The 16,066-nt window shown below is 47.9% G+C and overlaps 1 protein-coding gene across 5 annotated transcripts in view; it reads right to left on the minus strand.

Moving 5' to 3' along the window:
* Nucleotides 1-763: 763 nt before the first annotated feature.
* The window catches only part of DPP3 (dipeptidyl peptidase 3), a 36,419-nt gene continuing 21,116 nt past the window's right edge, over nt 764-16,066 (minus strand). For all 5 annotated transcript variants that reach the window (XM_015067970.3, XM_015067968.3, XM_027045879.2 and 2 more), the window contains exons 10-18: nt 15,675-15,869; nt 15,366-15,478; nt 14,940-15,032; nt 13,504-13,566; nt 13,284-13,408; nt 13,041-13,161; nt 11,793-11,972; nt 4,232-4,394; nt 764-1,287 (exon numbers count right to left, since the gene is read on the minus strand). In XM_015067970.3, the coding sequence (XP_014923456.3) occupies nt 1,115-1,287; nt 4,232-4,394; nt 11,793-11,972; nt 13,041-13,161; nt 13,284-13,408; nt 13,504-13,566; nt 14,940-15,032; nt 15,366-15,478; nt 15,675-15,869 (1,226 nt within the window). In that variant the 3' untranslated portion in view covers nt 764-1,114. The remainder of the gene's footprint in view (nt 1,288-4,231; nt 4,395-11,792; nt 11,973-13,040; nt 13,162-13,283; nt 13,409-13,503; nt 13,567-14,939; nt 15,033-15,365; nt 15,479-15,674; nt 15,870-16,066) is intronic.

Raw genomic sequence — 16,066 nt, forward strand, 5'->3', positions numbered from 1 at the left:
AGGCGGTCTCTCGTCCCAGTTCATAGGTTTTACCTTTGCTCCTTCCCAGCCTGAACTTGGGGGCCCTGGAATCTCTGGGTTATTGACAGGACCCTCTGGCCTCAAGGCCTGGAGGGAAGCCCTTCTAGTGTTTATGAGCAGTGAGAGTAACTGCTTACCCTCTTCATCCTCATGGTTAACCGGGCTGGAAAGGTTCTATGTCCTTTCTTCCCATCTTGCTCTAGCGGTCTGGGCTCGGAGAAACAAAACACGGGGTTAAGAGATTAAATCCTAGGATTGACTGACGTTGAGAGTTTCTGTAGTTTTTAGTCTCCTGTAATATTTTATTTTTAATTTTTTTAACGTTTATTTATTTTGAGAGAGAGACAGAGCATAAACGGGGGGAGGGTCAGAGAGAGAGGGAGACACAGAATCGGAAACAGGCTCCAGGCACTGAACCATCAGCACAGAGCCCGACGCGGGGCTCGAACTCACGGATGGCGAGATCATGACCCGAGCTGAAGTCAGATGCTTAACCGACTGAGCCACCCAGGCGCCCCTCCTGTAATATTTTAAAATACAGGAAATGCCACAAAGGAGGACTGCAAAAATGGCTCTATGTTCCTTTTTGTGTTTGTCTTGTACCATCTAGAGGTGATATCAAAATCCTATTGTAGAGGGGAGCCTAAAACTGACCTCCCTTCCCTTCCCCAGGGCTCCCGTTACCCTCCTGGGAACAAGTGAGAAGTGAGGCAAACGCAAGGATTCACACAGATCACAAAGATGGTGGTTGTTTCTAATATTTATTTTTCTGGTTATAAAAGTAATACATGAAGAGCACTGGATTGGGAGAGGTTTTGAGTCCTGCAGGATCTAGACAGGTCACTTCTCACAACTTCCATTCCCTCACTTGGCAAGCAGAATAAGGAGCCTGGCCTTGCCCACTCTACCAAGGGCAGTGCAGATCAAATGAGATAACACAGGAGAAGCACTTGGTAAACTGGAAAGTGCTGACAAATGGAAGAGGTTAGTGTCACCACCCTCGGCTGAGGTAGCACCAAGGTCTGAGCTCCTGCTCCTCCCCTAGCATACACGTGGTTTGATGGAGTTGAGGGAGGAGCTGCATAAATCGGTCTCAAGCCTGGCCAGATGGGGCCTCACTGGGGCACTTCCAGAACCGGGCATCAGCTGTGGCCAGTTGGGTGAGGGTCTCCTCCAACTCGGGCCCGTCCTCTGGGAAGCGCTCAGAGAAGGATTGGATGAGACCAGCAGCCGAGGCCTCATACTCAAGGAGCTGCACTTCTGAGCCTGGGGAGGAGGATAAAAAAAAAAAAAAAACAGCAACAGGGAAAGGTCTTAATAGGGAAGCAGATAATCATAATCACAGAAGCAGGTAGTTACCAGGTGCCAAGAATCGTGCTCGGTGTTTTATTATCTAATTTAATCCTTATAATAACTCTATGAAGAAGGAAGTGTTAAAGGGGGAGTAGTCAATAAATTGCTGCACTCATTCACTCATTCATTCATTCATTCATTCATTCACTTAATGAGTATATACTCTAGTGCCATGTTAGGTTAAACAGATAGTCCTTGACCTCCAAAAGCTTACAGTCCAGCAACTGCTTCATCTCTGACTACTGTGGGACCTTGGGAAAATTTCACAAGCTCTCTAAGCCTCACTTTCCTCATCTATAAAATGGGAATGAGCATAGTACCTCCTCTCTCAAGAAGCTATGGTGACTAAATACAGCAATGCACAGGAGTACCTGGGTGGCTCAGTCGGTTGAGCATCTGACTCTGCTCAGGTCATGATCCCAGGGTCATGGGATTGCGCCCCATGTCAGGCTCCATGCTAAGCATGGAGCCTGCTTAAGATTCTCTCTCTCTCCCTCTGCCCCTCTCCCCCACTTGTGCACTCTCTCTCTAAAATGAAAAGATAAATATGATAATGCATGGAGTAAATGCCCAAAAAGTGCAAGGTATCACTAGCATCGTTATCTCTGAACCCATCAGAGTTAAAAGGGCACCCATTTAACTCACGGGCTGTTCTGGGGGTCCCCTGAGTACTCATGGGAAGAATGTCCCTCCAACATACTTCCAATGCTTTACCACTCATAGAACCTTGTTGTGCTCTTGTGGCATTGCGGGGTGTATGTAGCTAATACCACAGGCTTTGGGTTCAGACAGCCCATGTTCAAATCCTGGTTCTGCCACCCACTAACTGTTGACCTCAGACAAATACACAGCTCCTCTGTGTCTCAATAGGGGTAATAACTTCCTCAGTGGGTTGCTGGGAGTTAATCACAGGAAGTTTTTACCCAGTGACTACCACATAAAAGTCCTCAAAAGTTAGTCACCACCACCACCACCACCACCACATCTTTGAAAATCCAACCTGCTCTTCAGGCTTAGTTTAACCACTTCCTCCCCAGAAGCTTCACTGATTCCCCTGAAGGTGAATGTGACCTTCTCTAAGTGTTCAGATCACCGTTTGGGCCTCTTGGGTGCTTATTAACACTCCCTGGGTGTGATCATTTCTCTCTAGGCCTTATTCCTAATGGACTGTGAACTCTTGAGGCAAGGGCCTGGGTCTGATTCATTGCTCCATCCCCAAGGGCCCACATAGGGCTGGACAAGCAGAGCAATGCTGTTGTAATGAGCATTTATTATGTGTCTGGCACGATTACTCATTTGACATGCATTGAGCAGCTCCTGTGTGCCAGGCCCTATACTAGCTACTTGCGGGGGATGTGCCATTTTCGCTGACATGGAGGCAAGGCATGCAAGGAAAATAGCAAAGAGTGACAGTGCATGAAGGAATCACTTTAGGTTGAGGGGTCAAGGACAGCCTCTCCCAGGAGGTGCCATTTTAACAGAGACCAAAATGACAAGAAGGACCAACCAAAGATCGGGGGAGGACTGTACCCAGCAGAGGAAACATTGAGTGCAAAGGCTATGGCAGCCTCAGGGGGCAAGCTCAGGGGGCTGGAGAAATGGAAAGGCCATGAACCTGAAGGCCAGTGAGTCAGGGAAGAGGGGTCCCAGAGGCCTGCTAGGGGTCCGGGCCAAATCCCCTGGAGCCTCTGGAGTGCAGCGTGAAGAGTTGGAAATAAGCCTCTTAAATGTGTTTTCCTTGCCAGTCGGAGGTAATTATTTCATTTAGCCTTCACGACTGCCCATGACTCTGGTAGTGAGGAGCACTCTTAATTCAGCTCTTGGTTCTTCCAGTAAAGAGCTGTAAGCCTTGAACAACTTAGTCTCTGTGCTTGTTTTCTTAACTGTAAAGTGGGGATAATACCTACCTCATTGGGTTATGGTGTGAGGATTTATTTTTATTTTATTTTTTAAGTAAGCGCTATGCCCAAAGTGGGACTTGAACTCATGACCTCAAGAGCCAGCCAGGCACTGCTATGGTGAGGATTTAAAGGGTTAATCCAAGGAAAGCACTAAGAGCTTGAAGAGAGTACTTAATTTAGGTTTACTACAGTGTCAGCACACAACCAACACTGGCTCTATGACTGAAGACACCCAAGCCAAGAGAGGTTAAATGATTAGGCCAAGGTCACAGAACAGCTCTGAAGCCCATGTGGTAACCACTGTATGGCACTAACTCATGTGACAGGAGTCAGGAACGATGGGTCAGGAGGGGAGCGGAAAGTGAATGCAGCAGCAGGCTGGGACCCCAGGGGCCTCTAATACAACAGGTACAAGTGCAGTGCAGACAGGGTAAGGCTTCTGGAAACGGGATTATCATTTGAGGAGGGAGAGGGACCATGAGGCTGCTGATCTCTCTGCTGGGCTCTACAGAGTCACATTGTCCCCAGAGTTCCACCGGCCTGCAGGGTTCCAACTCACTGCCTGCCCTGACCTCTCCTCATTCCCAGGCCCCGAGAGACCTGATTCTCCAGGACTATTCCTGGCCTCCCATAAGCTTGAAGTCTGTCTGTTCCACTAGCCCCTGCTCTGCTGGCCTTCCTCAAACCTCCAGTCACTGTCTTATAAGCAGCACAACCGTGTGTGTAGCAGGGAGGTGGTAGATGCTGAGGTTTTGGCCTGGGGTTTGGTCTGGGGTTTGGCCTGGGGTTTTGGCCTGGGGTTTTGGCCTGAGGTTTGGCCTGGGGTTTGACTGTGGCAGGGAGGGAGAGAGGCAGGAGTCACTTCAGGTAGCCTGAGCCCAGGGATTGGTTCCAGGCCTCGTCTCTCATGGGGCCCTGAATGGCCCCCCATCAAAGGAGGCTCAGCAGTCTGTTACCTTCAAGACGAGTGTTGGGCTGAACGATGAGCTTCCGAGATTCCTTGCGGAGCAGCACGGTATCCCTGAGGGTGAGGAAGCACTCAGGGGGTGCATCAGTGACCGCTGCGTACCCCTCATACAGGGCCCGGCCTCCGGCCACATCTCCCGTGGACTTCAACACCTGTGGGAAGGCAGGAAGAGTCAGTGCCTATGACAGGCACCTCCCCTGCATCCATGGGGCTTTGCCAGGGGCTGCAGCCAACTGTGCCCAGCCCTGGACAGTATCTGCTCTCTCGTGGTGTTACTGTGCTGAATATGTGAGAAATGTAGATCAAGGGCTTAGCTCATAGTAAGTGCCCAGTAAAGTGAAGCGAGTATTTCTCATTTGGTTGTCTCATTTGAGCTATGGACAGAGAAAGCATTACCATCGCTTTTTTTTTTTTTATTTCACATACACAAAATATATAGTATATATATTAGGTTATAACATATGGGTCATAAACAATGTAATACATAGGTTATAAAAAATAATAAGACACCCATGCAACCAGCACCCAGCTTGACTTAGCTCCTTCCTTTTTTTAAAAAATTAAATTTTTAAAAAAGTATTTATTTATTTTTGAGAGAGAGAGAGAGAGAGAGAGAGAGAGAGAGAGAGCATGCACATGAGCAGGGGAGGGACAGAGAGAGAGAGAGAGAAAGAGAGAATCCCAAGCAGGCTCTGCACCATCAGCATGGAACCTGATGTGAGGCTCAAACCCATGAACCATAAGATCATGACCTGAGCTGAAATCAAGAGTCAGACGTTTAACTGACGCAGGTGCCCCCACACCAAGAAAAAAAATTTTTTTATGTTTATTTATTTTGAGAGAGAGAAGAGACAGGGCATGAGCAGGGGAGGGTCAGAGAAAGAGGGAGACACAGAATCTGAAGCAGGCTCCAGGCTCTAAGCTGTCAGCATGGAGCCTGATGCAGGGCTCGAACCCATAAACCACAAGATCATGACCTAAGCTGAAGTTGGACACCCAACTGACTAAGCCACTCAGATGCCCCCAATTTTTAAAAATTAAGTAGGCTCTATGCCCAACATGGGGCTAACTTATGCCATCCAGAGTCACATGCTCTACCTGACTGAGCCAGCCAGGCACCCCAAGTTAGCTCCCTTCTTGACTGCATCCTGGGGCTTCCTGTCTGAGGATATAGTCCCCGATTCTGTGCTTTCCCTGTGTTCCCTAAATTCTGCTCTCAACCCTGTTATTTTAACTTTGGCTTATGTCCTATGATTTGCTTTTTCTGCTCAATTTATGTCTGAGATTCATCTGTAGCTATAGTTCACCCATCTCGCTGCTGTCCAGTATTCCACTTATAAACACAAACAATTTAATCTCTTCCCATGCTGATGGGCAGCTTGTGCTGTTTGCCATTTGGCACCGCTGTTGACACTCTTTGTATCTCCTGCTGAACAGAATGAACAGATGCAGGTTTCTCTAGGGGAATCATTTGTCTAGAGGTCAGGGGAATGCTCAATCTTAGATGAGCCCACCTTGTTCTCCAAAGTTGTTGGACCAGGCGATGCTCCCAGAAACAGTGGCTGGCAGTCCTGACCACCTGGTATACCCGGCTGGTGTTGGCAGTTCTTCATTTTTGCCAAGCTAGTGGTATAAACCTCATGTGGTTTAAGCTGTGCTTTCCTGATTGCTCAAGAGGTTGATCGTCGTCCCATAAGTTGATGTATCATTCATTTTCCTCTCCAGTTCATGAGTTTTGCTTATTTTTGTGTTGGGTTGTCCTTTCCTCACCTTTTTTTTTTTTTTTTAAGTTCTTTATTTATTTAAATACTAACCTTTTGTTAATACATATGTGGTAAATACCCTATCTTAGTTTAAGATTCATCTTCTCACAGTATTTATGGTAACTTTTGATGAGTAAAAGCTATTTTTGTTTTTTTTTTTTTAAATTTTTTAATGTTTATTTATTTTTGAGAGAGAGAGATAGAATGTGAGCAGGGAAGAGGCAGAGAGAGAGAGGGAGACACAGAATCCAAAGCAGGCTCCAAGCCCTGTGCTGTTGGAACAGAGCCCGACACAGGGTTTGAACCCACAAATTGCGAGATTGACCTGAGCCAAAATTGGACACTCAACCGGCTAAGCCATCCAGGTGTCCCTTTTATTTGTATTTTTAGTTTAATCTTAAAGATTTAATTTTAATTTATCTTATTTTTTAACTTTTAAATGTTTATTCATTTATTTTGAGAGAGAGACAGAGCGCATGCATGCAGTGGAAGGGCATAGAGAGGGAGACAGAGAATCCTAAGCAGGCTCTGTGTAGACAGTGGGACTTGACCCCATGAACTGTGAGATCATGACCTGAGCTGAAATCAAAAGTCAGATTTTTAACATACTGAGCCACCCAGGAGCCCCTAGAGGTTTTATTTTTTAAAATAATCTCTACACCCAACATGGTGCTTGAATTTACAATACTGAGATCAACAGCCTCACCCTCCACTGACTTAGCCAGCCAGGTTCTCCAATGAAAGCCAATTACTTTTTAAAGTTTTTATTTATTTATTTTCAGGTGGGGAGGGGCAGAGAGAGAGGGAGAGAGAGAATCCCAAGCAGGCTCTGCACTATCTGTGTGGAGCCTGACCCACTAACTGTGAGATCACGACTTGAGCCGAAACCAAGAGTCAGATGCTTAACCAACTGAGCCACCCAGGCATCCCAAAGCTATTTTGAATGTAGTTAAAGGGACTGATCTTTTCCCTGATAGCTGGTGCTTCTTGTGCTTAGAGAAATTCTCCTTCACTATGAGGTCATAAAGATATTCTTCTCCCAGTTTAAAATTTTGCCTTTCCTATGTAAGACTTTAATCTCGTGGTGTTGACTATGTATTACACAAGGTAGAAATCCAGTTTGGCTCTCCATAAGGAGAACCTGTCGTCTCAGCATGACTTATTAAATGATCCCTCCCTTCTCCAGTGGCCTACCATGTCCCTTCTATCATATACGAGAGTCAATGCCTGGTTCTTGGTTCATTCCACTGGTCAGTTTGTCTATTCCTGCCCCAGGGCTATACTGACCTTAATAATCTTAGAATAAATTTTGGTATCTGATGGAATGAGTCCCCCAACCGGTTTTGCTTCAGGACTGCCTTGGCTCTTCATCATGATCATTTATGCTTCCATCTAAGTTTTGCAATCAGCTTGTCAAGTTCCATGAAAAACCCTCTTGGGACTTTATTCAACCCTGTGAAACTCTTTATTAATTTCAACAATTTGTAGATTTGTTTGCCTTGCCTAGTCATATCATTTGCAACACGAAGAGTTTTGTTTCTTCCTTTTGAATGCCTAAACTTTACATTTTTCTTCTCGTTTCCTTCCAAAACCTAAGACCTTCAGTAAATTGTTGATCAGAGGTGGAAATAGGGAGCATTTTTGTCTTCTTTCTAATTTTTATTTTATTTTATTTTGGTCTTCTTTCTGATTTTAAAAGGAGTATTGTAGTGTTTCAACGGTTGACAGCTATTTTCATTTTTTGAAATATTCTTTATCAGTTAAGAAAATTCTTTTCAACTCTTGAGTTTTTGGGTTTTTAAATTTTTTTTTCTTAAATGTTTATTCATTTTTGAGAGACAGAGAGAGACAGAGCATGAGCGGGGAAGGGGCAGAGAGAGGGAGACATGGAATCTGAAGCAGGCTCCAGGCTCTGAGCTGTCAGCACAGAGCCCAATGCGGGGCTTGAACTCACAAACTGTGAGATCATGACCTGAGCCAAAGTCGGACACTCAACCGAGCCATCCAGACGCCCCTAAACTCTTGAGTTTTTAAAGAGTTTTTTTTTTATCATAAATGGATATAAAGGGTCTTTAAGAGCTTTTTCTAAATTTATTGAGATGATTGTGGTTTTTCTCTTTTAATCTGTTAATATGCAATTTTCATAAATGTATTTTCTAATGCTAAATAAACCTTGCATTTCTGGGATAAATCCAAGTTGGTATTTTCTAGATTTGGTATGCTAGGATCTTGTTTAGAATTTTGGTATTTACATTTTCCTTTTTGGAACTATCTTTGACTTTGGTATCCAGGTCAAACTAGCATTATAAAATGAGGTGGAGAACATTCTCTCTTTTTCCATTATCCGGAAGAGTTTATCTAAGATTGATACCACCTGTTACTTGAATATTCTGAAGGATTCACCTATAAAACTCTTAGTATTTTTTGTATGAAGACTTTAGATCACTGATTTAATTTTTATAATGGCTGAAGGACCATTCGAGTCATCTACTCATGAGCGGACTTCAGTATGTTTTATTTGTCTAAGAATTTGTCCACTTCAACAAAGTTGTGAATTTTATTGACGTAAGTTTCTGATATATTTGTACTTATGTGCCCTTTAAGTTTCTACTTTTATTTGTGTCTTCGCTCTTTTTCTTGACAAACCTTGTCAAATGTTTGTCGATTTTATTATCTTTTCAAATAATCAACTTTGGACTTGTTGGTCTTCTCCATAGTTGTATTTCAGCTCCTTTGTGTCTGCTCTTATATTTGTGATTTTTCCCCTTCTATTTTCTATGTATTTCCTTCTCCTCCCTGAATTCTAAAACTTGATGGACTTATGAATTGGGTCTTTACTCAGTTCTAGGAAATTCTCAGCCAGTATCTCTTCTAATATGTCTTCCCCCTCCCTCTCTCTCTCCTTTCCTCTTAAAGTTTCAGTTTACTTCCTTAGACCTTTTCACATTGTCTCCCACAAAGTTTTTTTCCTTTTTAAGTTTTGTGTGTGTGTGTGTGTGTGTGTGTGTGTGTGTGTGTGTGTGTTTAGAAAGAGAGCAGAGCAGGAGAGAGAGACAGGGGGGAAGAGAGAGAGAATCTCAAGCAGGCGCCATGCTCAGTGCAGAGCCCAAAAACGAACTGTGAGATGACCTGAACTGAAGCCAAGAGCTGGATGCTCAACTAGTTGAGCCACCAAGACGCCCCTCTTTTAAAATTTCTATCTTTGTCTCTGTGCTACCTGCTGTATATTTTCTTTTATCTTTAGCTGAATCTAAAACTTGTTTAACCTGCCTATTTTTAGTTTCATTGGCTGGATAGTTTATTTCTGGGAGTTCCATGTGACTTTTTTCCAAGTATCTGATATATTGTGGGTCTGATCCTTACTTCTGCCGATCTGCAGGTGGCAAAGTAGGACTCCTGCTAGGGCTCCCACCAGGTAAGCCTCTTCCTCTTAGACCCAGAGTTACAAGGTTATTAGCTCTAGTAAAGAAAACCACGGGGACCTCTGAGGGATCAGTTAAAGAGAACATCTTGTCTTTCTGTCTTCCCAACAGTACTGAGCACACGGAAATACTGAACACACATTCACCGAGCTGACATGTCAGACCCCATGAGCTTAAACCAGAGAGCTGGTAACACGGATGCCAGTGGGAGGCAGATGGTTTCATAAACCTAAGGCAGGTATAGGTAGTAGGGAGTAGACCTGGCAAACTGGAGAGTCCTGCCATGCCCAGATGTCCAAATATGGTGGCTCCTGCTTAGTTTCAGCCTCTTGTTCACATGGGACTTGAGCCTATTGATGCCAGTCCTTCCAAGAAGACAGAAATACAGATTTATACCCAACCTTGCCAATTTTCACAATACACGGTGGGCCCAAATGGACTGTGTGTGTGACCCCGGCTGAAGCCTCTCCTTACGGAAATGCCTTCATCTTCCCTGCTTGCGGTCTCCTTGCTGTGTTCTTGGCTTTTACTAAGGGGCTAATAAAACAAAGAGCCACACCAGAAATGCTTCCATATTCTGTTTCTTCTGTAAAACTATTGCTGAGGTCACTGTCCATCCTGCTGAATGATTCCTCTTATACAGAGACTGAACTGGTTCAGTCCCTAGAACGGAACACTTTGTGCTTGTTCAATACTCAGTCACAGTTCAATATTGGCCTAGGATTTGGGAGATTTGACTCCTTCACCTAGTGACTTGTTGTTGTTATTACTATTAACAAACTATTTTGGAATAATTCAGATATGCAGAAAAGCTGCAAAGATAAAACAAAGAGTTCTCATATGACCCATGCCCAGCGTCTCCTGTTGTTAACATTGTACAAAATTGGTACATTACTAACAACTAAACTCTAGACCTAATTTAGATTTCACTAGTTGTCCCATTAATGGCCTTCTTCTATTCCAGAATCTAAGACATCATATTGCATTTTGCATCTACTGACGTTTAATTTCTAATTTTACTTTAACGGCCAAATATCTTTTATTTAAAAAAATGCCTTTCTTGGGGCGCTTGGGTGGCTCAGTTGGTTGGGCGGCCGACTTCGGCTCAGGTCATGATCTCGCGGTCCGTGAGTTCGAGCCCCGCGTCGGGCTCTGTGCTGACAGCTCAGAGCCTGGAGCCTGTTTCGGATTCTGTGTCTCCCTCACTCTGACCCTCCCCCGTTCATGCTCTGTCTGTCTCAAAAATAAATAAACGTTAAAAAAAAAAAATTAAAAAAAAAATAATACATCATTGTTCTTTAAAAAAAAAAAAGAAAAAAAAGTGCCTTTCTGGAAATAGGCAGGAGTATAAACACAGAGGTATTTGCTGAATTGAAAAGCTGGGCCTTCTACTGGTTGAAAAAGCTGGCAGGACCCCGCTCCAATGGAAGTCGCTGCACCATGAAGAGCGAGCCTTCAGTGGCTCTTAAACTTTGCTGAGTGTCAGACTCACCTAGCAGGCAGGTAAACATGCATATTCCTGGACCCTGCTCTCACAACTTCTGAATCAGGTCTGGGGTGGTGCCCAAGAATCTGCATTTGTAGCCTGCTCCTGGGTGATGCTGATGCTGGTGATCCATGGACCACACCTAACGTCACGCTGGCTTGGAGAACACGACATTTTATCTCAGTATGTCGTTTCATGTGATTCCTGCCAGGTGAGGCAGGGAATGTATCCCATTTAACACATGAGAAAAGTGGTGCCCAGCAAGGCAGAGTATGTTGCCCCAATCACACAGCTGGTTAATACTGACACCAGAACCCCTAAAGGTCCCGGCTCTAAGCATCCCGACATGGGAGAGCAGCCAGGGCCACGTTGACCACTGTCCTTTACCTACTAAGCTCCAGGCCTCCTCCTGTCCCTCAACCCACGAAGCTCATTCCAATCCCAAAACCAGACGTTGTGCTTCCTGTTTCTTCTGCTCTCACATCTTCTCGCAGCCAAGGTTCCTCCTTGCCACTCAAGTTCCAGCTTAAATACCATCTCCTCCAAGAAGCCTTCTTTGACCACCCAGGCTAAGGGGGCTCTGCATCCCTTTCCCCTCCAATCTCGCTTGCTATCACATCACCAAGTTTTACTGCCTGTACAGGTCTTTTCGTGATTTGAAATGATCTCATTCACTAATTGTTCACATGTTTATTGTTTCCCTTCTCGGTAGTAAGCCTTCCCTTCATCTCAGTGCCTGGCACGTGGTAACACTCGGTATACAGACTTGTCGAATGACTGAATAAATAAATAAAAATAAATTAATAAATAAACGGATGATCAGAAGGCTACAAGGTGGTGCTGGAGAGCAAGTCTGGAGGGCAAGAGGCCCCTGCTTACCTGAAGTCTCCTGAGGAACCGCTCCAGGGCAGGCTTGCCCACAGACCGGATCTTGTTGCGGTCAAGGCGGACCCGGGCATCTGGCCGCCCATCAGTGCCTGTGGTGGGAGTGACAGTAACGAGTCCCTCGCCAGCCTCCAGCAAGACCCTCAGGATCACAAACCGGGCCTGCATGTGGGCCTGCCAGAGCCAAGAAGAAAGGAATCATTTGCAACCCTGATGGAAGACATATCAAGAGCTTGGGCCTAACATACAGTATGTGCTCATTAACTGTCAATTAATTCTTACCATTGTATTCTCCCTCATTCCGTGGGCCTTTTTCTGCCTTAAGTGCTTCCTCCCTTCTCTGCTCACAAGGGAAGACAGGCTTTCCTGGGAAATAGGAAGGCCATTCCCAGGCAGAACCGTGAGCCCTGTGCTCCCCTTTACCAACCCCTATGCCTTTCTCTGCTCCAAACCCCACCCTGATGATAGGAGACGGCTCCGGGGGTCCCGCGCAGTCCAGGTCACCAAGCACCTTCTCCTCCACATCTTGTTTGCATTCAACAGTGGGACCAAGTGAGCATCAGGATCCCCAGTTTACAGATGACAAAACAGAGGCCCAGAGAGGTGAACTGACTTGCTGAGGATCACACAGCTGTTACAGAGAGCAAGGACTAAGTTTCCTGACTCTAAAACGTGTGCTCTTTTGATGACATAAGATCGCCTGCTTAGAACATACTTGTATAACTTTCAAAAACATCCCTACTGCTTACCTTATTTCCGAAACACATCTCATAACTGACCAGTCTAGCCTAAAGCTCTGGAGGCAGACCGCTTGGATTTGAATCCTGGCTCTGCTACTTACCAACAAGTTACTTAATCTCTTTGTGCCTCCACTGCCTCATGTCTACAATGAGAGTAATAACACACCTACCTCCTGGGGTTGACACTGGGAACAAATAAGTCAATTCAGGTAAAGTGCTTAGAAACGTGTGTGGCACGGAGTAAGTCCTACACAAGTCAACTATTAGCAGTCATAGCAAAATCACCTCATCTGATTTGCCATCAGAAGGGGGCAGGGGGATTATTACTCCCATTGCACAGACAGGGACACTGAGGCTCACAGCAGTGTGACTTACCCTCCCCACCCCCCTCCCCACCCCCGACCATAGGCAGTAGAGTCTGGGATTAAACCCAGTTCATGTACCTTGTAGGTAGATATGGTTGTCCAATCCCTACACCTAGAATCCTGACCTTGGTCCTTACCTGTCTCCAGCTAGACACCTCAGGGGTATAGAACTCCAGAGCGAGCAGCCCGGCCCGAACCATGTTGAGCCAGTTCACATAGATCACATCTTCCGCATCAGCCCCCTCAAAGCCAAAGATCCTGGTGGAGGGACAGGGTGGTGGCAGGGCCAGTCAGAGGCTGCCTGGGTTTTGACCCACCCCTCGGCCAGCACACCCTCCGTCTACACAGCAGGCCCACCCCCCCATGCCTGGTGCTCATACTCTAGCACTTGGGGGTTGAGGCAGAGGTAGAGGCCCACGCTTTCAGCCCGGCATTCTTCATAGCTAGAGGCGATGGTGCTGAACTTGCTGTCCCAGGTCTCCCCGCTCCGGTACCAGCTCTGAATCTGGGAGAGGAGGCCCAGGAAGCAGGCTTAGGGGCAGCTGCTCCCCCAGCCATGCCCAGCCCAGCACCCTGGGGCTCCACCGAGGCCGCCCTCACCTGCTCCCCCGTCTCTGGGTTGATCACTGTTTCCTGGTCAAAGTTAAATGCTCCTTTTTCATCCTGCAGAAGGGTCATGACAGGAGGCAATGAGGGAAAGCTGCCTCTGCCCCAGCCCAGGACTTCAGCCCGGGGATTCAAGGGCCATCCGCACGCTGCTGCCTCCAAACCTGAGTCCTGTGACACTGGCTGCCCTCTCAGAACCCCCAGTCACTTGAAAACCCAGACCCAGGATCTCCAGACCCCAGATATGTATCAGTGGGTGGGCCAGAAAGCTTGGCTGCTGCCCCCGTATGTGTTTCCCAGCCCCTTGCCACGCTGGAAGAGCCCACAGCCTGTGATTCTCTGCCTCAAATAAGCTATCCACTCCGTGTGCCAAGTGTCTTTTATGCACCTGCCGTTTATTCCTCATAACTGCCACCCCCCCCCCGAGGGAGGTCCTATCACCCTCATCCACAGAGGAGGAAACTGAGGCTCAGAGACTCTCAGCCCCAAAGTGGAATCAGAGCACATAACCTTCGTGCACACTATCTCAACAATAACACCTATTTTCAGAGGGCCTACTGCATCAGGCAAGCCCGAGGGCTTTGCTTTTATTCCTCACAATAGCCCATGTGGTAGGAGTCAGGGTCCCTGTTTTGCAGATGGGCCAAATGAGGCTCACTAAGGAGAACTGACTTATCCAAGGACATAGTGTGGCCACATGTATCCACATCTCCCTGTGACTTCAAAGCCTGGACAGGGCCCAATGCCAGGCTGCTGTCCCCACTAGCCGCTCTCTGGATCCTCCTGACCCCCAGCCCCTCCCCACTCAGTGAGGTGCCCCAACTCACAGGGCACAGGCCCAACCCAGAACCCCGCTCCCTCCAATGTCCTGGCCCCAGCCGCCTCTGGTCATCTCATTTGTGCGTTCCACGCTAGCAGTCCAGGATGGGCTCTTCTCAGCCTGGCATAAAGGCTGTCTGTCTTCTCCATACTCCCTGAGTGGTTGTCAAAGGGGCTCCAGCCATTCTGGCCGGCTGGCAGGAAGGGGCTGCCCTGGGGAGAAGTGACCCCCTGTAATACCTGGAGAGGTACAGGCTCCAGGGAACAGTAAGTACAACAGACAGACCATGCTGCAGCCTCAGGACTGGGCGCATCCAGAGACTGCCCCTCGGAGCCTCCCTGTCCCTGGGGCTATCTGAGTCACACCCCCAGGGCAGGCTTCCCTGGCCTGAGCCTCGCAAGTCTTCCTGTTCAGACCGCAGCTGGACTGTCCTGCAGGCCCTGCACCCTTGAGGCTCCTGGGACGTCTTAGGGGAGAGAGAGATAGGAACTCCCCTCATTAAGGGGCCATTTTCCCCAGCTAACCCAGAACCTCTGAGCGCAAAGACTGAAGCAGACTCATCCAGGGTGGAGTTGATCCCGGGGGAGGGGAGCTGCAGGCGCGCTGTCACCTGCACAAAGAGCTTGCCGCTGCCGTGTCCCAGCAGCTCGTGCAGTCCCACCTGCACATCAAAGGAGGGCCCCTTCCAGCGGATGTACAGGTCCTGCCAAGACAAGTAGAGACCCACGCTGTCTGCCGCCCCACCACAGCCGCAAAGCCACTAATGCCCCTGCTGCCAGGCAGAGGGCCCGCCGTCTACTTTATGCCAGGCTCTGCGCAGGGCACCGCATGGCCCACCTCACCCTTGCAACAACCCAGGAGGAAGGAATTGCCTCCACTGTTTGACAGGTGAGCAAACAGGCCAAGTCACGGGGCCACCAGGCTGGGAAGTGGTTGGCCCTGCTCTTTCCTCTCCCTGCCCAGGACCCCTCTGCCTTCCCGTGTCAGCTGAGGTCAGGCCAGGCCCAACCCAGACCCTCGGGCTGCCAGTGCCCACCTTGTCATCCTCCTCCAGGAAGGTAAGCTTCTCCCGCTGTGTAGCGTAGGCCACAGCCAGCACGTTCCCCAGTGACACGTTCTTAAAGCCTTCCGTCTGCCTTAGGTCGTCATCTGGAGAAGGCGGGGAGGGAACCGGGAGAGGGGCAAAAATCAAGGCCACAGACAAGGAGTCGAGACAAGGGGACCAGGCTGCGATGGAGAACTGATTAGGGCAGCATGTGACCAGGGTGAGTGTGTGAGGGGGAGGGGTGACCCTGGAGGCTCAGGGGGGATATCGTGATGGCTTCAGGGGCCTGAGGAAGCTCACAGTTGGGGATGTTGATGCCAGCAGGGATGCCAGAGCCAGAGAAGGTGAGAACATCCAGGGAGGTGAAGTCGGGGCTGAGGAACTTGTCCTTCTCGAAGGCCGGGGGCCAGGGCAGCTCCTTCAGCAGCTGTTCTGCGCTTGCCACCAGACACTCAAACTTGGCACTCATGGCCTTGTTCACCATGGCCACAAAGCCTGCAGGGAAGGAGGGGGGCTGTGGGCTGGCAGGGCTTGGGAGGGATCCTATACCCCACTTCCAGCCATCACGCATGTATTGAATGCCTGCTGTGTGCAATACCCTTTGCCGGCCAGTGGGGAGAACAGTGACCCAGGCCTGGCCCTGCCTTCGTGGAGGTCACTGGGGTGGGTGGGCTGTAAGGAGAAGGCTTCAG

The sequence above is a fragment of the Acinonyx jubatus genome, chromosome D1, assembly GCF_027475565.1.
Source record: "Acinonyx jubatus isolate Ajub_Pintada_27869175 chromosome D1, VMU_Ajub_asm_v1.0, whole genome shotgun sequence".
Classification (NCBI taxonomy): domain Eukaryota; kingdom Metazoa; phylum Chordata; class Mammalia; order Carnivora; family Felidae; genus Acinonyx; species Acinonyx jubatus.